This window comes from Lynx canadensis, chromosome X, assembly GCF_007474595.2.
Source record: "Lynx canadensis isolate LIC74 chromosome X, mLynCan4.pri.v2, whole genome shotgun sequence".
NCBI lineage: Eukaryota > Metazoa > Chordata > Mammalia > Carnivora > Felidae > Lynx > Lynx canadensis.
The window spans coordinates 55,085,360-55,110,192 of NC_044321.2; the positions used below are offsets into that span (position 1 = coordinate 55,085,360).

General features: G+C 46.9%; 1 protein-coding gene across 1 annotated transcript in view; it reads left to right on the plus strand.

The window, feature by feature from the left end:
- FAM155B (family with sequence similarity 155 member B) overlaps window positions 1–16,642 on the plus strand; it is a 29,044-nt gene extending 12,402 nt beyond the window's left edge. Inside the window, exons 2-3 of the mRNA XM_030306074.1 lie at window positions 13,169–13,340; window positions 13,746–16,642. Coding sequence (XP_030161934.1) covers window positions 13,169–13,340; window positions 13,746–14,131 — 558 coding nt within the window. The 3' untranslated portion in view covers window positions 14,132–16,642. The remainder of the gene's footprint in view (window positions 1–13,168; window positions 13,341–13,745) is intronic.
- Window positions 16,643–24,833: the final 8,191 nt, after the last annotated feature.

Consider the following 24,833-nt stretch of genomic DNA (forward strand, 5'->3'; position numbering starts at 1 on the left):
ACAGATCCTTTTATCAGGTCTCTGTTCTCCTCAGCCTCTCATCTGTCTATCAAGGTACTGCATTTGGGGAATGAAGAAGGCAGGGTCAGGAAGCTGGTTTCACAATGATCCCTGCAGAAGGCTAGAGATTGCTTTCTGGGCCTGGGCCCAGGACTAGCAGTGTGTGGCAAACACCTGTGCCTGGGAGGGGGCAGTGGGATTTTATGCTGCATATGTCTGTGTGCAGCTCAAAGGAAGCAACAGCTGTCACTGTCACACTGGCAACATTCCTGTGGTGGCCTGCATAGCCATTGGGCACAGAAGCCCCCAAAGCTCCTTTCCTCTCACATTAGTTCCTCTCTTTGGCTATAGGACCACTCATTAGTTCTGTTGGCCTGTTAAGCTTACATGGCCCAACCTCATGGCCCAGGCAGTGGTAATGGAGTAGATGACCCAGGACTGGGTAGTACAGGACCTGGGGCTTTGGGCCTGAGTCTGGTGAGGTTGGTCAGATTAAGTCTTGGAGATTTTTGTTTTATTGTTAAGAAACCTGTATAAGCTACATATGTATACTCATTCTTCAGAATGAGTGTTACAGAAATTCTCTTACCTTTTTCTTCTGATATTTATCTCTACATTTCTAGTGATATGCCAGTTCTGCTATTTCTTGACTTTTCTGTTTTAAATATCAGTGTGTGTATATGTGTATGAAAGATAGATATGTATAATTTGTCTTTTAAATGCTAAATATAGATCTCAATGCTTAAAATTAAAACAGAAGCCTTCTGCTCAACCCTAGAGCCTCACTCTTTAGACTTAAATATTTTCAAATCTCTTAGCTGTTTTTTCTGATATTTATCCCCACAGTTCAAAATGGCATGCCAATGCTATTTCTTGATTTTTTTCTGTTTTAAGAGGCAGATTTGCTCTCTTACTATCAGCAGCACTGTATGTGTACACATACTTCCCCTCCCTTCATACATCCAATATTGGCATATCACAACTTCTGACTTTAAGAGTATTCCATTTTTACATCATTAGGACTATAAATATTGTTCACAGCTGAGTCATGTAGAATACTGGATTACATTTTCTTCCTTGGTCAACTTGTTTTCTTGGAGTTAATATTTGCCTCTTTTTTCTATTTGCTTAGTTTTCTAGGACTTTTTGCTAATGCATCTCCAATTTCCCCATCAGAGCTGTAAACACTAAGGGCAATGCACAGATAATTAAGATAAAATCCCTGTCCTCAGGTAGCCTACAGTTTCAAGGATTTAATTTATACAGATGTCTTACCAGAAGGCTTGGGCTCCTTTCAGGGACTTTGACCTAGGCTATGTCTTTGATCCCACACTCCAGGCAGGCCTATCTCTTTCCATCTCTCTCAGCTGAATTTGGATTCACACAGTGAATTTGGATTCACAGTCCTCCGGAGAGCAAATGTGGTTTTAGTCTGCATTAACAGAAACAGAGCTTCCAGGTCAGGAGGGCTGATACTTCTATTTGATTGTGTTGATAAACTCTATTTGGGTATTGGGTTCAGTTGCAAGGGACACAGAAAAATAGGAACTCATCTGAATATGAAGAACCAGTATAGAAGAGAGAACTAGAAACCACATCCTATGAAATAATTGAAAAAACTGGGAGTATTTGGCTTCTTAGAAGAGTAGTCTACACATAGCTATCTCCATTTTTCTTCCTTCACATTCCCTTTTAAATTGGCTTCAGTCTGGTTTCTGCCCCCAGTGATCCCCTGAAACTGCTCTCACCATGATGGGACTGCCAGCATGTTTCTGTCTAAATCCTTATCTGCTGACCACTCCTTCATCTTGGAAACTCTCTCCTCCCCTAATTTTCAGAATGCCACTCTCTTCTGTTTCTCGTCTAATCTTTTAAGCTACTCCCCTATCTTCATCAGATTCTCTTCCTCCACCTTCCCCTTAAATGTTAGTGATTTCCAGGGATCCACTGTTGGTTCTTTTCTCTCTGTGCTCACTCTCCCTAAGCAATAGCATCCACTTCTTTGGCTTTCACTATTGCTTTATCAGTCAGGGTGAGCTACATTATGCTGTGATAACACACAACTCCTAAACATCTGAGGCTTAGCACAACAGTTATTTCTTGCTCACCATACATGTCTGAAACAGGTCAGCAGGGATCATCTGCTCATGATAGTCACCAAGAGACCCAGGCTAGTGGAGGACAGGAGCTTCTCAATACTGTTTCCATAGTCAACAGCAGAGGGAAGAGAATGGCAAATCATATACCAACTCTTAGAGCTTCTCCCCAAAAATGGCCCATGTGACTTCAACTCACATTTCATTGGTCAAAGTAAGTCATATGGTCATGCTTATCTTCAAAGGGTGGGGGAAAGTACAGTCCTACCATGTTTCTAATGATTAACCCTATCCCTTGGTGATTTGTCTCTAGCCCAGATCTTCCTTCTGAGCTTAGACCATTATATCCAACTGGCTCCTGGACATTTATACCTACCTGACCCACATATACTTCAAAGTCAATATGGCCAAAAACTTTTTTTTTATATTTATTTTTTTAAATGATTGTTTTATTTATTTTTGAGAGAGAGAGAGGGAGACAGAGAATATGAAGTAGGCTCTGTGCTGACAGCAGAGATGACAGCCTTCTAATGCAGGGCTCGAACTCGTGAACCATGAGATCATGACCCAAGCCACAGTTGGTTGCTTAACCAACTAAGCCACCCAGGTGCCCCATTATGGCCAAAAACTTAATTCATCTTTTGCACCCCCAAATCTACCTCTCCTCCTGATTTCCCTTCTTTAATGAAAGAAACTACTATTCATCCTGACACTCAAGCCAGAAACCTGGTAGTCATCCTGGACCCCTCCCTGTCCCTCATTCCCTACCCCCATAAGTTATCTTGTTGGTTCTACCTCCTTGACATCTCTTCTCATCCACCCCTTCTCTCCACTTCTTAATTGTGCTGCTACTGCCTTAGTTGAGGTCCCCATCATCTCTCACTAAGATTATTGCAATAGTTTCCTAACTGGTCTCCCTACCTTCAGTCTTGATGCCTACACTCCATCATCCATACTTTCAGACACAGTCTGTAAAGTTAGCCACAGAAGTGATGATAAGTGATCTTTTAAAAAGCATTTAAAACTCATTAAAAGCTTTCAGTTCCCTATAAGATGAAGTCCACATCCTCCTCAGCATCCAGAACATATCATAATATGGGCATGGCCTTCCTCTGCAGCCTCACCTCCTATTACATCTCCCTTTGCAGCCTCTAATTATGCTAAACTACCTACAGTGTCTGAACCCAGCACTATTTCACACCTCCAGACCTTTATACCTACTGATTCCTTTGCTTGAAATACACTTATCCCTGCCCTATTCCACCTAGTGAACTTCTACTAATTTTTTCCAAGCCCCAATTCAAGCCTCTCCCACATGGAGATGTTTTCATGTCCCCAGCATTCAAAACAGTTGATCACTCCTCCCTCTATGCTAACACTGTACCAAGCACATACTACTTACTTATCACAGTGACTTGTAATGATTGATTCACATTGTTGTCTCTCCTTCTTCTTAAAGATAGCAATCTTATCTTCATCATCTGTAGTCCCTCCCCTCCATCACAGCGCCAGATAGTCAGAAGACGTTCAGAAAGTGATCATTGCACGAACAAATGAATGGGAAGACCTGATTCAGGGAAGTTTACAAATAACTTCAGGACTATCAAAGGGGATAGGAAGCCGATTATAGAGCTAGTAGGAGACATGAGTAAAGCCACAGAGAGGGCATTAGCTCAAAAGAAGGAAGAACTTCTTTTACTGTTAGAGTTGTCTGAAGATATGGGCTGCTCTGGGAGAGAGTAACAGCCCTGTGACAATAGTGCTTGGCAGTGATGTTGGAATGGAAATTCCAATAGCAGACAGGGAAGTGTCGTGATGACTCTCACAGTCACTTCCATTCTGGAGTGGTCATAAACCTGCCTCTTCTGCTCATGTAATTGATATGGATCACCTAGGCTCCTTAAGAGCTGCCCCTGCATTAGGAACACCACTTTTCACTAACCAGGCTGCCCCTGGCCAAGCCAGGCCCACCCAGCCATTGGCCTTTGAGCAGATGGCCTAGGAAGCTTGGATGTGTGAGGTCCTTCTGGAACTGCAGTGGCTTTAAGTTCTTACCCACCTCTCATCCATCTCACCTGCCTTTCTTCCAGGCTAGGTCAGGCCACTTTGACCCATGACTGCTCATTCTCTGAAGCAGGAAAGCTGTTGCTTATTTTTATAGCCACTTAAGTAAAGCCATATTATCCACCTGGATTTGCCCTGTCATGCCTCTAATCCCAGTCTGACTCTGCCAATCCCAGTGACTACAGCTGTCTCCAGAGTTATGTCCATGATCTCCTTCCCCCAAACTGGAGACTGACTTTGACCTTATCCTTTTCTGATCCAATTCTTTGAAAGCCCAGAATCAGGAATAGGAGCACATGGCTCTTTTCAGACTCTGCCCAAGGAGGTACCTCACACAATTCTAAGTGTGCTGATGGATGTGGTGCAAAGAGGCAAGGGGTTAGTTTTCAGAGTACCCATTTTAATCTTGGCTTTGTAGTTGATTGCCTGCATGCCTCTGACTTCCTAAGCCAATCCCTTTTACTGGGCCTCAGTTTCCCCTTAGGTAAAATCTGGGGGTAGGGTGGTTACTTGTTTGCAGTGGACAGTGGATTTCATCCCCAAGTCCAGCCCAGATTGCTGCTCTGTCTCCATGGGCTCTGCAGCGGCAGCTCCTGGCCAAGGGTCCCAGAAGTACATTAAGAAAACAAGCAACCATAAAAAGAAGGTCTGTAGGGAGGATTTGGATGGGGAAACAGGCCCTAGGGACATTAGCAAGTTGGAATCCAGGAAGGAAACTGCCTACTTTCTGGTTGGCAAGAACAGAAGCTCTCCTCTCTGGATGGTTTTCCAGCTCTTAAACCAAGGAGTCCAGGATGCCTCCTCTTTTTAAACCCTCTGGCCTTGAGTCTTGACTTTGGTATGTGTGCCTACCTACTCACTTGTGTGCATTCACACAGCACCCTGGGGGCCAGGAGAAGTCAGATACGTCTTTCCAAAGGAGCATAGGGACGAGAAGGCCCTGGCCAGGGCTGCAAGCCAGGAAGCAGGAAGGTAAGGCTTTCCAGGTTCTCCTGGTCCTCCCTAAACTGGCCGCTCCAGAGCCCAGAAGGGGTTGGGATCCCCCTCATCTTTCCCGCTCCCATTTCAAGAGTTCTTTAGCAGCCCAGCTGGGAGGAGGGGCGGGATAACCTTCCCAGCTTCCTTTTTGAGTTAATTGGTGTTCCCTCTAGTTACCCCCTGCTTCCTTCCCCTCCCAGTTCCCATAGCAACTTGGCTGCAACAGCCAGAACTTGAGTGAGCCCAGCGGTGGCCTGACTGAGGTGGGAAAGGGGGATTCTGTAGGAAAAGGAGGGCACTTTCAGGTCAGGTCTTCCAACCCCACCCATCCTCTGCTGCTACCTAGAAGGTCCAGGATGGTTAAGCTCAGAGGACAGGACATGATGAAAAAGGCTTTTCTGCCAGGGCTGGAGTCTGAAGAGCCTGAAAGCCCAGAGCCAGGCTGGTTCTCAGCTCTCTTCCCCTGCCCATGCCCTTGTGTGCCCTGCCCCTCCATATGGAATTTGCAGTTATTGGTAGGATTGTCCAGTCATTGGTAGGCTATTGGTAGGATAATCCTGGAGTTGGAGTCAAGAAACCAGATTCAAATTTTCTCCCTCTGCCAGTATTTTATGTGACTATAAACAAGTCATTCCCCTTTTCCTGGGCCTCAGTTTCCTCATCTATGAAATGCAAGTAGAGGGGCTAAACTGATAGTTCCCTGCATATTAAAATTACATAGGGTATTTTGAAAAACTACATGTGTGTGGGTCCCACCCACAAGGAATCTGACTTAGTTGGTCTGGAGTGAATTTTTTAAAGACTCTCCGAGTGATTCTAACATGCAGCCAGCGTTGAGAGACTAGAGCAAAAGACCTCCAAGGGTCTCCCAACTGACTGTTGTCTGGTTCTGAGACATTTCTTCCTTTTCCTTACATGCCCCACCTCCAGCAAGCCCCACAGCTTACCTAACCCTGGATGTCTTGGCTCTTCCCCATCCTTATGGATGAGTATTGAGGCTGCCCCCGTGACTGCCCAAACACAACCCGGTGGCCTCTGGCTCAGTCCTCACACTGATGAGTCAGGGCAAGCTACTTAGGCCCGGTGAGGGGAAAGGGCTGCAGAAACTGAGGCAGGCTTGCTGCCCAGGTGGTAGCCCTGAGAGCCAGACTTTTCGCTGGAGAAGGACTCCAGACCACCTCTGAAGCAGGTGAGTCAGCAGTGGCCTCAGCTGGCCCTCTGTGAGGCCAAGAAATTGGATTACCTCTCAGCTCCTGTTTGCTCTTCCTCCATTCCCCTCATTAGTTCCTTGCCTGTTCCTGCCTAACCACCCACAGACCTGGTGTCCTCCTCAGGCAATCTGCTCACCCACTTGTTGCCATGGTGACCTAGGCTTGGGGTATGGGGCTTGAGGGAGGGTCTTCTAATTAATTAGAAAGACCACACTCCCACTGTCAGGCCACCCCTCTCCCAACCCCTGCCTCCCCCTCTCCCTCCCAGAGCATACAGGTGAGTGCCCAGCCACCATAGCCTGTTATTAGGCTAATCACAGTTGCCTGGGAGGAGGGCTGCAACTCCAATTGGGCCTCCTCACTTAGGAACAGAAATATTTTTTTTAATATAATTTATTGTCAATTTGGTTTCCATACAACACCCAGTGCTCATCCCAACAAGTGCCCTCCTCCATGCCCATCACCCACTTTCCCCTCTCCCCCACCCCACCCCTATCTACCCTCAGTTTGTTCTCAGTCCTTAAGAGTCTCTTATGGTTTGCCTCCCTCCCTCTCTGTAACTTGTTTCCCCTTCCCCTCCTCCACGGTCTTCTCTTAAGTTTCTCAAGATCCACATATGAGTGAAATCATATGGTATCTGTCTTTCTCTGCCTGGCTTATTTCACTTAGCATAATACCCTCCAGTTAGGATCAGAAATATTGAGCTGAAAGAGCCCAGGGAGAATCCTACAGAGACAGAGACCTCTGTACTCAGTTGGTGGAAGAAGGGGCAATTGCACATACTTTGGGGTGAGGATTGAGGAGGATCCTGGGTCCAAGCTGCTAAGATTGGGGCAATGGCTATGGGCAGAGCCTCACCTTTGCACTTGGTCCCAAAAGATGGAGGGTGTTCTCTGAGGCACGAGGGCCCTTAGCTGTGGAGATTTCCTTTTCTTTCTTGCCTTGCATTTGTTTATTTTACCCTCCTTCTGCTTTCTTGTATCCCCATCTTCCTTACCCAACTTTATTCCCCTTCTCTCTCTTACCCTCATCTTTGTTACTTCATCTTTCTTACCCCTCCTCTTCACAGCCCCCTCTTTTATGTCCCCACCCTCTTATCCCCATGCTCTTTCTTATGTTTCATTTTCTCTCACCCTCACTGCATCCCTTTACCTCTCTTACCCTCCATCTCTTATTCCTCTGCTGTTTCTCCCCAGGCATACCCCCATCACCACCATTTCTTACTCTCCAACTACCCACTCTTTCTCACCCTCTCTTTCTTACACACTCCTGCCTTGTACCCCTTTACCTCACTGCCACTCTCTTCTATCCCTTAACCCGCACTCTTACCCCTCCACCTCTCTCTTACCCTGCCTCTTACCTGCACTTGATCTTTTACATCCTTATTTCACTCCCTTCTCATTCCTTTGCATGTAACTTTCACCCCCAAAATCTCACTTTTAGGGGTTTATATAAATAAAATTTAGCACAGGTGTGCAAGAGACATGTGTACAAAGCATTGTTTATAACAATAAAAACTTGGAAATAAATGTCCATCCACAGGAGGTTGGCACCCTTCCCACTCATGCATTTACTTACCTCCATATTTCCACTTAAGCTGTTGCCTCAGCCTGGAATGCCCTTTTGTCTCACCTCTACCGATCCCATCTAAAATCCTACTTTGAGGGGCACCTGGGTGGCTCAGTCAGTTAAGTGTCTGACTTCGGCTCAGGTCATGATCTCACAGTTTGTGAGTTCAAGCCCCGCATCGGGCTCTGTGCTGACAGCTCAGCTGCTTCAGATTCTGTGTCTCCCTCTCTCTCTGCCCCTGCCCTGCTTGTGCTTTGTATATCTCTCAAAAATAAATAAACATTAAATTTTTTTTTAATCCTACTTTCAGTTTTAGGTCAGCTGTTATCTTCTCACTGATTGCTTTCCCAACTTTTCTATTTGATTCCCTCCAATGACCAGTGGTTTACCTCTCCCACGGTATAGATCATATGCCATAGATTCAAATTAGATGCATCCATCGATGAAACTGGAATTTCTTTGAGAGTAGGGACATGTCCTCATTTACTTGTCCCGTTCATTCAATAAACAGACCTTTTTATGTATATTGTGCTACAGACACAGTGGTCAATAAGTACACAATGGTCAATAAGACAAACCCATGTCTGCTCTCATGCATCTCACATTTTAGTGAAATTGGCTGAGAAAAACAAAACAAGGATGCAGACAAAATCATACTTGTGGTGAAGAAACAGTTAAGAAAAAGAGGGAATAATGAGAAGGCATCTTCTAGCTAGAGGGGTTAGGGAGACACTCTTTGAGGAGGCAACATTTGAACTGAGGCCTGAAAGATGAGAAGGACCTAGTCATGCCAAAAGTGGGAGGAAGAACATTCCAGGCCAAGAGAACAGTATGAGCCAAGGCCCCAAGGTGGAAAGAAGTAGGACACGTTCAAGGAAAAGAAAGAAAACCTATGCGTGTGGAGCATGATGAGCTTGAAGGGAGAGATAGGAAATGAGGTTGGAAAGCCAGATGGGAGCCAAGTTTTGCAGGGGCTTGAAGTCTGTGGTCAAAAGTTTGGATTTTATTCTAAATGCATTGAAGGGTTTGAAGCAAGGGAGTAATATGATCTGGTGACATTTTGAGATCACTCTTACTCCTGTGTGAACAGTGGATTGGAAAAATAAAGAGTAGAGGTGGGGAGGCCACACAGGAGACTGTTGTACAGGTGACAGACAACAGTGACCTGCACAAAGTTTTGGACGTGGAGTAAGAATGGGCATGTCTATATCCCCAAAGGCAAGGGAATTAAAAGCAAAAATGAATTACTGGGACCTTATGAAGATAAAAAGCTTCTGCACAGCAAAGGAAACAACCAACAAAACTAAAAGGCAAGCAACGGAATGGGAAAAGATATTTGCAAATGACATATCGGACAAAGGGCTAGTATCCAAAATCTATAAAGAGCTCACCAAACTCCACACCCGAAAAACAAATAACCCAGTGAAGAAATGGGCAGAAAACATGAATAGACACTTCTCTAAAGAAGACATCCGGATGGCCAACAGGCACATGAAAAGATGCTCAACGTCGCTCCTCATCAGGGAAATACAAATCAAAACCACACTCAGATATCACCTCACGCCAGTCAGAGTGGCCAAAATGAACAAATCAGGAGACTATAGATGCTGGCGAGGATGTGGAGAAACGGGAACCCTCTTGCACTGTTGGTGGGAATGCAAATTGGTGCAGCCGCTCTGGAAAGCAGTGTGGAGGTTCCTCAGAAAATTAAAAATAGACCTACCCTATGACCCAGCAATAGCACTGCTAGGAATTTACCCAAGGGATACAGGAGGACTGATGCATAGGGGCACTTGTACCCCAATGTTTATAGCAGCACTCTCAACAATAGCCAAGTTATGGAAAGAGCCTAAATGTCCATCAACTGATGAATGGATAAAGAAATTGTGGTTTATATACACAATGGAGTACTACAGGGCAATGAGAAAGAATGAAGTATGGCCCTTTGTAGCAATGTGGATGGAACTGGAGAGTGTGATGCTAAGTGAAATAAGCCATACAGAGAAAGACAGATACCATATGTTTTCACTCTTATGTGGATCCTGAGAAACTTAACAGAAACCCATGGGGGAGGGGAAGGAAAAAAAAATGAGGTTAGAGTGGGAGAGAGCCAAAGCATAAGAGACTCTTAAAAACTGAGAACAAACTGAGGGTTGATGGGGGGTGGGAGGGAGGGGAGGGTGGGTGATGGGTATTGAGGAGGGTACCTTTTGGGATGAGCACTGGGTGTTGTATGGAAACCAATTTGACAATAAATTTCATTTATTGGAAAAAAAATAAAGTTCAAAAGCCAAAATAAAAAAAAATAAAAAAAAGAATGGGCATGTCTGCATGTGGGGATGCAGGGAAAGAGAGGAATAAAGGCTGACACCTAGGTTTCTGGCTTGAATACCTGGGTAGATGGCCATGGACTTCATTGAAATGGTCAAAACTTGGGAGTGAGGGGTAAAAAAAAATGCAAGAACTTCATGTTAAGACTTAGAGCATGTTAAATGTGAGATGCCAGCAAGTTATCAAAGTATCAAACAACACTTTGGGGTGCCTGAGTGGCTCAATCAGTTAAGCGCCCAACTTTGGCTCAGGTCATGATCTTGCAGTCCGTGAGTTGGAGCCCCACGTCTGGCTCTGTGCTGACAGCCCAGAGCCTGGAGCCTGCTTCAGATTCTATGTCTCCTTCTCTCTCTGCCCCTCCCCCACCCATGCTTTGTCTCTCTGTCTCTCAAAAATGAATAAATGTTAAAAAACATTTTTTTAAGTATGAAACAACACTTTGTTTCTCAGGGGGTCGATTTGCTACTATAACCCACTACTACCTACCACCACCACCCATCACCACCCTCTGCTTTAGAAAAGGCTGTTGTGGGGACACATTGTGAAAGTCCATGTCCATGGTAAAGTTATTTGTATTTCCCTGTAAATGTTTAAAGCTCGTGTAAGAAGCACTGACCATGTTGCTCATAGTGTGAGTGAAAGGCTTCCGCCAGCAGAATGACCAGGACCCTTGTTCAAAATGCAGAGTCCTAAGCCCACCTCAGTCTTCTTGAAGCTGAATTGGAGGAAGTCATCTGCATATTGAACAAGTGCCCCAGGAGTTTCTGAGGTCCATTGAAATCGAAGAACCATTGCTATGAGAAGCAATCATGAGAAGGTGCCCCTGAAGATATGAGGAGGATGTGGGCAGGGTAACCCCATCCATGAGAGCTGCCTGGGCATCCTGTTAAAATGCAAGTGCTGAAGTGGTGGGTTTGGGGTGGGGTCCGGGATTCTGCACTTCTCACAAGATCCTAGGTGATGGTGATGCTGCTGGTCCAGGTCCACACTTCCAGTAGCAAAAAGCTATATCAGTGGTTCTCAATGGGAGATGATTTTGCGTGATCCCCAGGGGACATTTGACAATGGCCAGATATATTTTTTGGTTGTCACAAAAATGGGGGGGATTAACTGACAACTACTGGGTAGCGTCAAGGAATGCTGCTCAATATCCTATTATGCACAGGATAGCCCCCCTCAAAAAAGTATCCAGTCCATGGGTGTTTACCCAAAGAAAATGAAAACACTAATTTGAAAAAGTATATGCATCTGTATGTTTATTGCAGCACTGTTTACAATAGCCAAGGTATAGAAGCAGCTTAAGTGTCTATCGATAGATAAATGGATAAAGAAGACAGGTGTGTGTGTGTGTGTGTGTGTGTGTGTGTGTGTGTAATATAAAAGAATGAAAATAAAAGTCATAAGGGGCACCTCGGTGGCTCAGTTGGCTAAGCATCTGACTTCAGCTCAAGTCATGATTTCACAGTTCATGGGTTCAAGCCCCGCATTGGGCTCTGTGCTGACAGCTCAGAGCCTGGAGCCTGCTTTGGATTCTGTGTCTCCCTCTCTCTGCCCTTCCCCTGCTCATGCTCTGTCTCTCTCTCTCTCTCTCAAAAATGAATAAATATTAAAAGAATGAGATTGTGCCATTTGAGACAACATGGATGGACCTAGAATGTACTATGCTAAGTGAAATCAGAGTGAGACAAATACCACATTCATTTTCACTTATATGTAGAATATAAAAAACAAAACAAATGAATAAACAAATGAACAGCAATATCAGACCTAGAAATACAGAGAACAAACTGATGGTTGCCACAGCAGAGGGAATGAAGAGACAGGTAAAATGAGTGAATGGGAGTGGGAGATACAGGCTTCCAGTTGTGGAACGAATAAGTCACAGGAATGAAAGGCACAGCACAGGGAGTAAAGTCAATGGTATTATACTAGTGTTGTATGGTGATGGATGGGAGCTACAGTTGTGGTGATAGAGCATAGAGTTGTTGAGGTACTAAGTTGTACACCTGAAACTAATGTAACATGGTATGCCAACTATACTTCAATTGAATTAATCAATTAATTAATTATAAAAAATTTTAGAATTGTCCAGTCCAAAGTATCAGTAGTGTCACTGTTGAAAAACTCTGGGCTTATTGATAGCCAAACAGTATACAGCAGGGAACCTTTCCTAGCTAGGACCCAGTGCCTGGTAGGAATGGGATAGATGAGGAACAGGAAGTATACTGTGGAATGAAACTGCAAAGCAAGGTTTCCAAAAGAAAGGTGGCATCTGCTCCACACCAGGGCTGAAGCCAACAGGACAGAGCATGGATTAACTAGGGCTTGAAAGCACATGTGGTGCCTGGTAAGGCAGATTCCTGTTTATCTAAAATAACCCCTCACATTTGTATCACACTTGAGAGTTTACAAAACATTTTCATATGTGTCATATTATTTGATGCACATAACACCCTAATGAGGTAGAGGAAGGATTATTCTGTCCATCTCTTTCTTGAATTTAGAAACTTAACACCATCAGCCAAAGGAATGTTTGCTGAATTGGACAGAACCAAAATTTACCTCACTGTCAGTGACTTCAGACAAGCCAGGATAGCTCCTTGGCTTGACTACAAGAGCAGGGTTGGATGGGATGATTGGTAACACCCTTTCCAGCTCTGACACAGGAGTAGTTTTGTGATTTTACCAATGAGAAAATTGTAAGTCTTGGAGGCCTGCAGATTAGGGGACTTGGGAGTTTGGACTATGAGATGAGAGATTTTAGGGCAGCATGTAGTGGTCTTGACCCAAACCCTTCTTCTTCTCCACACCCTGGATCCTGGGGATGGGTGGGTGGGCAATTACACTCCTCCTTCATTCCTTTCCTTTGAGGTAGGAAGGGGATGGTGCCTGGGCTGACACTCTTTCCTCTCCCCACAGGCTGTCTACAAGGCCTGGCTGTGCTCAGAATACTTCAGCGTGACCCAGCAGGAATGCCAGCGCTGGGTGCCCTGCAAGCAATACTGCCTGGAGGTGCAGACCCGGTGCCCCTTTATACTCCCTGACAATGAGGAAATGGTGTACGGAGGGCTTCCTGGCTTTATCTGTACAGGTAAAGGCAGAAAACTGGGAAGGAGGGAGAAGGCCAGGGGCCTAGGGCAGGTACCAGGTTGGGGGTGTGGGAGCAGGGAGGACAACAGGGAAGTCGGATTAGAAGAAGGTTAGTGCCTTGAAGACTTGACAGTGAGGTCCCCAGGTTGGGATAGGGTCAAGAGGAATAGACAAAGAGCACAGGGGCCATCTCTATCAACAACATGCCCTGGCCAAGGAGTCATCCCAGAGAAACCGTCTCAGGTCCCTGGGAGAGAAGTGTCCAGAAAGGGTAGGTGCTGAGGGGTCAGGGGAAAGGAGTCTTGGGCAGGGCTACCAGAGCAGTCCCAGCTTTGAAAATCTCCTCTCTAGGAAAGCCATCTGTCCCCTTAGCACCCCACCACACACCTTCCTTATCCATTGGCAGGGTTGCTGGATACTTCGCCAAAGCGGCCGGAAACCAAGTGCTGTGACGTGCAGTGGGTCTCCTGTGAGTCGGAGAAGAAGAAGTTCAAGGAGACTGAGGCCCCCAAAACCCACCACCAGCAATTCCACCACTCCTATTTCCACCACTACCACCAACAGTACCACCACTACCATCCCCGCCATGACCCTCCAGGCCACATCAGCCACAAGCCCTCCATGCTGCCGGTCTCTGGGGGCTCCCGCCTCAGCCCCAGCAGGATCCGGCTGTATGTCCTTGTTCTCATGCTCCTCCATACCATGGTGTCCTTCTCCAGTAGCCAGGGTGGTGGAGGACTGGGGCTGGAGGCACTGCCTACCCTAGATGAGGGCCTGACTCGGGAAGAGTGACAGCAGGGAGGGAGGACAGACCTCCACCATACACTGACAGCAGCTCCAGCCCCCCAGGGGGAGGGGGAGGGGCTCCTCCCATGGGAGGTATAGGACCAGGTGGGGGGCGGGGGGAAATGGGGGGCCACACATCACCCCCAGCCTACCCCCACCCCAAAAGCAGTTCCAACAGAATGGCCAGAGGGCCCCAGGGAGCTGCAAAACTCATCTGGGAGTAAAAGGCAGGAGCAGCAGATGCCCCCCCTCAGGTCCCCATCTATGGGGCTTAGCAAAAAAAGGGGGGGAGTGGGGGCTAGAAGTACCCACTCCTGCTGAGAACCCTGACCCCAGGGAAGGAGGCTACTCACCCAGCCTTGGCCCTGCAGGGAATGTTGGGGGGCACAGAGGGGAGAAGCTCTTTCCCCCCTCCACATTCCTTTTGTTGCCACGATCCTTAATTCCCTCCTGCCCATACCCCTACAGGCAATGGCAGACGGTGCAGTGGCCCTCCTCCCACTCCAGTGCACCTTGCCCCATGTGGGGCCACCACAGGGAAGTGCCAGGCTGGGAGATGAGGTGCACACAGTCGCGACTAGGCTGGGGCCCCAGTTAAGCTGTGCCCCACCACTGTAGGCAGTGAAGGGTAGTAATGGGGTACAGAGTGGTGAGAGAGAGTAGAGATAGGGAAGAGGGAGAGGAGAGAACAGGACAGGAGGGGAGAGGAGAGATGAGATGTGGGCAGAGGGTTTAGAGAGATGGCTGAATGGTCTATAGTCACCTGGCTTTGGAAAGAAGGACGATCAGTGTTGAGGCAGGCTTGAGGACACCTCCCCAAATCAGAAAGGGTTGCATAGAGTCCTGTGGGGAAAGAGCACAGGAACCCGGTTGTTGGGCCTCAAAACAGAAGTCTGAGAGCACATGGTCAGACTGCCACTGTCTGAAGGGCCATTATCTTACAGAAGGTGCACATACTTCCAAGGGCCATTCTTGCCCTGGAGATCTTGGCCTTGAGGCCAAAGATGTTTCCATTTCTGATATCCATAGGGAGGAGGGACTTAAGTCCAAGTGGGTCAGGCCTGGCCTGGGTCCCCATACACACTCATTTTGTCCTAGCCCAGGCCTCCATGAAGGAGAACCTGGTGGCATTGCCCCAGGGCTTTCCAGAGATGAGACTCCCCCATCCCCACCCTGTCCCCATCCCCAGCCTACCAAAGAGTATTCATCCCTTCCCATCCCTGACCCCATGGGTTACTATCTGAACTGTGGAACAACCAAACTCTTCCTCACCCTGTAGAGGGTCCTCTGATCCAGCCACCCCTGCCTGCCCCTTCCTGAAGAAAGGCCAGAGACAGGCTAGGGGACCCACTGAATAAAGATAATGTGCTATTGTCTCTTGACTGAGACATTTGAGTTATTTAGTCAGGCTAGAGGGCTAGACAAGAAAAGAAGCATTGAGAGGCCCTTGGAGGCTGTTAGCCTTGTGCTGATCTCCAGAGAGTCAGAGGCTACATCGCCCGGGACCTCTAAAAGCCAAAAGGAGCAGACAAGAAAGGGCACCAGAACTGTGTTCCTGCAATGGGCCAAGTGGCATTCGGTACCAGAAAGGCTTGTGTCCTAGGCTGTGATGCCAATGAGTTAAGGGGACGAGTGGGCCTAGAGCTGCATTAGGTGAAACCAAGAAGTGGTTGGCAGGGGATAGATGGGAGACCTCCTAGTAGAGAGGAGGGTCCCAGCCTCTGCTGGGTCCCAGAGAGGCTTTGTGAGACCGGGGAGTCCTTCCCTGCTGGTTTTCTCATTTCTCACAGCCTGTTTCCCTCCCCCAACCCCTGTGCCCCACCCACACACTCCCCTGTTTGGCCCTCAGCACTTCGGGCCTAGCCACATACCCCATCCCTAGAGTGCTCTTTTCAGCTGGGGAGGGGAAGAGGTGCTGGCTCCTTTCCAGAGACGCTTATGTAGATGTGAGAGACCCTAGGTACAGCCTTCTAACTCCTGCATCCTCAGGAGGGGAAAAGGGACTGGGAAGTAAAGGGGACCTTAGGGCCCCAAAGAACGGACCCTTGGAGACTCCCATCCTCTCTTCCCCCTCACCAAGTGCCCAGGAGACCCCTGGCTCAGACCAGCCCAGGGCCTTGCCCAGTGGCAGGGAAAAGGGGCACCGCACTCCACCTCAAAGTCATTTGACTGTCCCTGTCCACCTCACCACCCAGATCTTCCACCACCCCTCCAGCTGCCCCTGCCCTCCGTCACAGGCAGCAGAGCTGGGCAGCTTTCTTATGCCATTTTCTACACTGTGCTTCATGAGTAGAACTCTCTTGCACTAGTTCCTATGACTGAGTCTCCAAGCTGGATTCCTAGTAGCCCCCCCACCCCAACTGTCCCTTCCTCCCTCACCTGGCTATGATTCAGTTGTTCCCCTTCCCCTGCCTCTGTGTTTCGGTGAGAGTCTCTGTATGTGTATTGCTTTCTGTTTTGTTGCATTGTAGAGCAGAGGCCTCTCTGTTCTTGTTTAACCCCATAAAGAAATAAATGGTAAGACTTGATGATAACCCTCCCTTTATGGTTTTGTTCTGTGGAGTCAAGCACTGTGAGAGGAAAAAGTCTGTGTTGGAGAAGGGGTAGGACCAAAGGACATTGACCCTGTGCACTGCTCCTTGTTCAAGTCTCAGAAAAAAAAAAAGAGGAAACTCTGTAACAGGCCATTCAGGTGAGGAATCACAAACTTAAACTTCTGCAGAGATCAGTGAGTGAGGTGAACCACGTTGTCGTGAAGTGCAGACTCCGCGGTTGTGAGCAGTGAGAAAGTCAGGGTGCACACAGTCTGCAGGGGCAGCTCAAGCCCAGGGTTGTCTTGTGGGAATGTGGGCCCAATTATGCCTGATCTCATTCTTTTTTTTTTTTTTTTACATGAAGCCCTCTAATTTCTAAATGTTGGCTCAAGTTTGAAGAAAGCAAACTCCTGTGTGAGCTAAACACATCTGCAGGCCCCACCAGGCCTGGGGATTACTAGTTTTCCACATTGGTTCCAGCCTTTGGTTGTTAAGTCTACCAAGTTCATCTCTCCTCTGCTGCTTTACTAGGCCCATGTACCCAGCGCAGAAGTGAAAGGCACTCTAGGAGAGGGGCAGACAGAGCCCTCCACCCCTACCATCTTTTCACATAAACAGGGGAAGGAAGGGCATGTGTGCGAAGGGAATCTGGCATCCTCACCCAGTTGCTGAATTCCTTTGCCAAGAAAACGCAAGTTCCCCCAGTTCCCCCAAAAGCAGCATAGCATGGAGGTTAGGATATGGTCTCTGGAGCCAAGAGTGTGTGAGTGCAAAGTTGACCACCACCATCTCCTACTTGTACAGCTTTGCACAAGTTCCTTGGCTTCTTCGAGCCTTGGTGACCTCATCTATCAAAAGGCTTATTGTGAGAATTACGTGGTATACGTAAAGCACTTTGCACAACAGCCGGCATGGAAGGAGCCGCAAGAATATTGATCGTTATTATTGTCATTACGCATTTCTCTTTCCTTCACCTTCACTTACAATGGTCACCGAGTTTTGTCAATTCTACCTCTGTCATGTGTCAGATCCTTCCCATCCTTTCCGCGTCCCTCCCACTCAGCCACTTCAGGCCTGCAGTAGCTCTTGCCTGGACCACTGCAATGACCTACCAACTAATCTCTTGTCCAGTCACTCCAACTCCAATCCACCCTCCCTAGCACAGTGTGCTCAGGAGGCACTCCATAAACATTTCGTGAAAGAACTGCTGCCTTAAAGTACACATCTAATCTTCCTAAAGTGAACAGATCACACCTGTGATCAAAACATCAGATGGCTCCACATTACCTGTCTAATCAAGAGTGAGCTTCTGGGGCACCTGGGTGGCTCCGTCGGTTAAGTGTCCGACTTCGGCTCAGGTCATGATCTCACGGTTCGTGGATTCGAGCCCCACGTCGGGCTCTGTACTGAACTCTTGCTCAGGGCCTGGAGCCTACTCCGGCCTGCTCTGTGTCTCCTCTCTCTGCCCCTCCCCTGCTCACACTCTGTCTCACTCTGTCTCTCAAAAATAAATAAATGTAGTAAAAAATTTTTTTCAAAAAAAAAGTGAGCTTCTTAGCAGGACTTTCAAGGATCTTTGTATTCTGATCCGATCCCACCACTCTGATCTTGCCCTATAAACTATCCCACACTCATGTCCCCAGCCACATTTCCCTGCTGGCAGTTCACTCAATGAGCTCATGCCTTCTTATCTCCTACCTTTTGCTCACACCTTTTCTTCTGTCTTGAATGCCTTCTCTCCATCTCTGTCACTTCCTCACCTAGTTTTCATAGTCCAGCTCAAATGCCACCTCTGCTATGAAGGTATCCACATTGCCCCTCTCCCAAGCTGAGCATGATCTGTACTCCTAGAACACTTTGCACACTTTGCACCTTAATCATGGTACTTATCACACCCTGCCTCTATTCAACGTGGTCCTTCATTCATTGAAAACATACCTAGTGAGCAATTACTATATGTCAGGCACTGTACTCGATGCTGGGAATATAGCAGTAAAGGACCTCACATTATAGATCCACAGGATAACATGATGCTATGTGTTCGGCAACCATGATATGCTCACCATAACATTTGAGTTTTTCTCTCACCACGTGTCAATGAGGACAGCCCAGTTATCTTGGCCTTGGGCATAGGAAACAAAAAAAGGTGAGAGACTGGAGAGAGCTACAAACCCACAGTGCTAAGGGAGTCAAGGGCACAATGGCCCTGCCAAGGAAATACAAGCATACTTCAGAGATATTGTGCTTTTCAGTTCCAGACCAGCACAATAAAACCAGTCAAATGGATTTTTTGGTTTCCCAGTGTGTATAAACGTGATGTTTACACCACACTGTAGTCTATTAAGTGTGCAGTAGCATTATGTCTAAAAAAATGTCCATACCTTAATGAAAAAATACTCCCTTAGCAAAAAAAAAAACAAAAAAAAAAAACAAAAACTGCTAACCATCCTCTAAGCTTTCAGAGAGGTGTAACTACTGACCACAGATCACCATAACAAATATAATAATGAAAACGTTTTAAATATTGTGAGAATTACCAAAATGTCACATAGAGACATGAAGTGAGCGAATGCTGGTTGAAAAAAAAATGGTGCTAATAGACTTCTACCATACAGGGTTGCCACAAACCATCTATTTGTTAAAAAACAAAACAGAACCAAAAACCCCGCAGTATCTGCAAAGTGCAATAAAGCAAGGCATGATAAAACAAGGTATGCCGCTCTGAGCTCCCCCTTTGCCCTGGGCCCAGGTCCTGGTACTCTCCCTCAGGCTGACTGCAGACAGCCTCAGTCTCTTCCAGCCTCAGCATATGCTAGGAGGTGGGGAGGCAGTTCAACAGAATCACCTGGAGATCTTTTGCTGTGGCCCCACCAGCAGAGATTCAGATTTAGTCTGGGTCGGGGTCCCAGCCTCAGTATTGTTAACGGACTCCACAAAAGATTCTAATGTGCAGCCAGGCTTACCAATCACAGGATGAATAGAAGGCTGGGCCTACATGAAGTCCTTGTTATTCGAGGACAAGTGGTGCTAGAAAAAGGACATTTACAAAGAACCCACTCGAAGTAGGGACCAACACTTCACAGTAGAGTACGGGAAAGGGGGGAAAGGGTTTCAACAGGACTCTATCTTGAGAAATGAAATTGAAAATGTGGCAAATAGTTTTGTGTTTTGAAATGTGTAAATAATTGCACATATGCAGTAATTCTTAAAATGAACAAAGAATGAATCAAGCACTGGGGGGGATAATATAATTTCCTGACCAGAGTGCGTGGGAACACAATAGTGCCTCTCACCACATCATCATAAACAGTTTTGTTTTTCCAAAATTAGAGAGCTTCTTCAATTATCCCAAGGACCTCTTATAATCCTCTGAGAGTTGAATCGTTTGCTTTGAAGCCTGGATCCTGTCATTACCCAGGTCAATTTTCTCTTCTGCCAGTGGTAACTGGTCCATCTCTGGCAACTCACCATTTGTCAAGGGCTTCATATGACTTTAATGAGGATCTTCGACATCACTTTCATTGACTTCATGAAACCCTGAATCTTTTTCAAGACCTGCAGTTTCACTCTGAAATTTATTTGCATTTGTGTAATACTAAGCATTAACAAGAGGTTGAAAAGACCTGAGCATAATGAGTATAGATAAATAGTATGAGGGTGTGAAATGGGGAAAGGACCCTATGCAGGGCTCAAAATTGTGAATATTTTGTGCTACGGCAACTTTGTCTTTCATAAAGCCCCTTTCCCTTTTGGAGTTTTAATATGCTTATCTCTAAAATGAAGGAATAGGATTAGATGTTACAAAGATTAAATTAACCTCAGTGAAGTAATATATGTGAAAGCATTGAGTACAGTTCCTAGCACAGAGGAGGAGCGTATAATTCCTGCTTTCATTCCCTCTCAAAACATTTTTAGAAGACACTGAGGGACAAACAAGGAAAAAGGGAGAAGTGCATTAGAGTAACTAGAAAGAAGACCCAGAACTGCTGCCCCAGGCCCAAGTTTCGGTCTTACTGCCATTCTCTGGTCACTTTCTCTGTGGAGGGTCACAGATCTACTCACTAAACAGTGAGTACCTAGTAGACTACCTGCTTAGGGGTGTAGGGCAGGAATTCAAGGATCATTCACAGAGAATCTGCCCTCAAGAAGCTCCTGTGTTGGTTAGTAAGAAGAAACATGAATAGAAATCCCTTAAATTACTAGAATCTGACAATTTCTCCTACCTCCATTGTCACCACCTACACCAAGCCACCAACTCTCTCTCTCTCTCTCTCACTCTCTCTCTCCTAGACCACTTCAGTGGCCTTCTAACTGGTCTCCCTGCTTCTCAATCTTGTTCCCCTGCCACAGTCCGCCCAGAGCTATCTTTATTTCTTTTTTAAGTTTATTTATTTTTGAGAGAGAGAGAGAAAGAGAACGAGCAGGGGAGGGGCAGAGAGGGGGACAGAGGATCTGAAGCAGGTTCTGTGATGACAGCAGAGAACCCAATGTGGGGCTCAAACTCACAAACTGTGAGATCATGACCTAAGCTGAAGTCAGAAGCCGAACCGACTGAGCCACCCAGGAACCCCGCCCCGAGCTTATCTTTTAAAAATGCAAATCAGATCATGTCTCTCCCCTGCTAAAACCCTCCATTAGCTTCCCATCACCATAAGGATAAAATCCGAACTCCTTAACATGGCCCACAGGGCCTTTCACGACCTATCAGTCTCACCCACTACACTCCTTTCACTATCCTCCGGCAACTATGCCTTATTTCTTTTCTTGTGATATTATACTAGGCTTGTTCCTATCTCAAGACCTTTGTACATACCCTTCCTCAATCTGAGATGTTCTTCTGCCAGAGTTTTGCAAGGCTGACTCCTCTTCACTCTCCTTCAGAGATCATCAGATCTCAGCTCACATGTCACTTTCTGTGAAAGGCCTTTCCTGATTACTCTAGGTATGATAGTGCCCTTCTTACCCCACTCTATCATGCCACCCTGCTTTTTATATGATCTAGAGCTGATAAATATTTGAAATGATCTTGTTTATATATTGTCTTTCTTATTCATTGCCCCACTCCTCATTTGAATGCAACCTCTGGGCAGACAAGGATCTCTTCTGTCTGTTCCCTGTTTCCCCAGTCCCTTAGTTAAAGGTTCATTGAGTAAATGGATGTGGAGGCCAGTGAGTGATCCAGTTGGGCAGGAGTGAGTGTTGGTAGGGTGTGTGGCATAGATAGCAGGAGATGAAGCTTGAAAGATAACCTGAGATCAAAACATGGAAGGCCTTGAAGGTCAAGCCAGGGAATGTGGGCTTTATACTGAGACCCCTTGGGAGCCAGGAAAGAGTTTTTATTTTAAGAGGAATATCATCAGCTGACCTGGAGTAAGATTCATCTAGTGCCACGTGCCAGATGGAATGGTGGGTGAAGTGAATGGAGGGTCTGGTTTAAGAGCCCGTCAACTACTGTGTACCCCACCTTCCCCACTCTGGGGCCCGGTTCCACTCAGCTCCCCGTCCCTTTGGGGCCACTCAAGAGCCCTGACTGCCATTCCGCGCCACCTGCCGCTGGGTGGCGCTGTGGCTCCTCCTACCCGAGCTGGAGGCGCGAGGGAGGCCGAGGAGCAGCCAATCTGAACCTGGCGCGGGGATCCGTCGGCGCCTGCAGAGTGGGCTCTCCCTAGTCCACCTCTTTCTCCCACTTCCACGCTTCCCGAGTACAGGCCCGTCGCCGCTCCCCGACCCCTACCTCACACTCCAGCCCGCCTTTGGCCTGCTTTCCTCCGCCTCTGGCGGTCTTTGGCTTTCGACCCACCAGGCCAAAGTGGGGCCGAAGACGGGTACCCGCCGGGGTGCAGGAGCGGCTGGGGCTGGGTGGTGCCCTCCCTTTGCAGCCCCTTCAGGTTTCGATCCTCCCTGGTCCCTGGGATGAGACAGAGCTTCCACAGCTGCCACCCTGGGCCGCCCCACCACCGGCCCCAGCCAGGCCTGCACTAAAGGTCCGGGCAGCCTTTTGATATAAAGGGGCTAGAGTCATTGAGCCAATTTACTGTTTATGTTAATCGCCCTGCCTCTCCTCTCAGCCCCTGGCACCAGAAGCAGTTCTCTGGGACTCCTCCACCCCACTACTATATGACCCAGATATCCTATGTATCCTGTGTATATTCTACATCCTAAACCCATCCCTCCATCCTCACTGCTATTGTCTGCCCCCAGTCTCATTACCTACCAAGTAGCCTCCAGCTTTCAGCCTCCTGCCCTTGCAGCCCAGACTTCCTCGCACTCAGCCAGGAGCCTCTTGGAGCAGTGGCCTGGCATCCTGCCCCTGTAATGGTTCCTGTTGCTTGGGAAAGTTGAAAGCTGGCATTCAAGACCCTCCACACTCTTACCTCACTCTTTTGGCCTGGCCTCAACTCACATCCAGAGTAAAAAGCCTATCCCCGGTAGGCTGCCCTGAGTAGAGAAGGAGCTACAACAGGAACTGAACACAGTGGGAGGCTCTCTGGGACTCTGTACAGGGCTGCCTAGGCATCTATCTGAATAGTGGTTACTCACCATCACACTGTCACATTAGAGATATACAGAGAACACAGTGTCTGCCTCCCCTAGAGCACAGGAACACATCTGTGTCTATTCCTTTGCCCTCTCCCTTTGTTTCCCCTGTCCCCTAGATCTGTTGTGTTCTCCTCCCATCTCTCTGTTCCCCTTTCCATTTATGTTGTCCACTCCCCTATGACCCTCCTGCTGATATGTGAAGCTCATTCTCAACCAGGACATGGCATCCTTTCACAGTGGTTGATGACATGAAAACTAGGTTTCTCTGTAATGTTAAGTCTTGCTTTCAATGTATTTTTTTTTCCCTTGAGGAGCCTAATATTTACAGACGTTAAGCTATAGGTAGCTCTTGAGGAGCAAAGATTTGAGACTATATTAAATGTAGCCTATTGAACCCAACACAGAAACATGTAAATTAACATGTAAAAGCATACAAGGGAGCAGGAAAATTGGCATAGGCAGATTTATTGGCAAAGAAAGCACTCATGGTTAATTTCAGGCTGTTCTGTGCCCTTGGACTCCAGGAAGCCATGCCCAGGGTTAGATAAGTATCATTCATTGTCTTAGAAGAGGACTGGTAGGCGAAAGAGCTTGGGATCAAAAACATAATGCTGAGAAGGGTGGGATACGAGGAGACAGCTCGTCTTCCCTGACTGCATCCCAGGGTAGCTGCTTCTGGGAAATGACAGTTTCCTGTCCCCCAAACAAGCCTTACTGCTAAGAATATCCTCTTCCATTTGTACTGCACGTGTATACACAGTGTCTTCTGCTCCTCACAATAATCCTGTGTTATAGGAATTATTAGCTTGGGTTTACAGATGAAGGAACTGAGGATCAAAAAGGCCAAAAGGCACCCCCCCCAAAAAATAAAAACCATTACAAAAAATGCAGAACAAAAAGCCAAGACTAGAAGCCAAGAATTCTAACTCCAAAACAGTGCTAGCACGTTTTCACCCACAGTTCCATGATTTGTTGAAGACCCAAAGCTAGGCCAACTGGCCCTAGCCCTGTACCCTCACTCTGTTCCCAGGAGGGACTGAAAACACAGGCAGTGTGACTGAAGCAGAGGAGAAAGGGCTTTCACCTGGCTCCTGTGCTGTGCTGACACCTGACCTGGGTTTGAATGATGGCAGGGGGAGACTCAGGCAATGTTGAGGTTTAAAGGACCAGCTGAGCAACAGGCAGCCTCATGCAGATACCTTCTGAAGCTGAGGTTTCCAACCAGAGACTTCCAGAGACGTTTTGTTTGGCTTGGCAGTGTTGGTCTGTGCGGCGCTTAAATTTCTCTTAGGTTTCCTCAAGAGATTTAATATGAGCGTTTTAAAAGTTCAGAGAATAGTCATAAAGAACATGGCCTGAGTTTGCATCCTGACCCTGCTACTTGTTCTGTGTGACTCTGGGAAAGTTACTTAAACTCTCTGTGCCTCACTTTGCCCATTTGTAAAATAGAGATAAACAATAGTACTCTACATCAGAGAGATACAAAGAATATTGCATTGTGATATCTAAAGCATTTAGAACAGTGCCTGACACACAATAAGTGCTATGTGGGTGTTTACTATTATTATTACTAGTGTTGTATATAAATTGGGAAGAGTTCACATAAAATCTATATCCCTAGCATCTTAAAAATT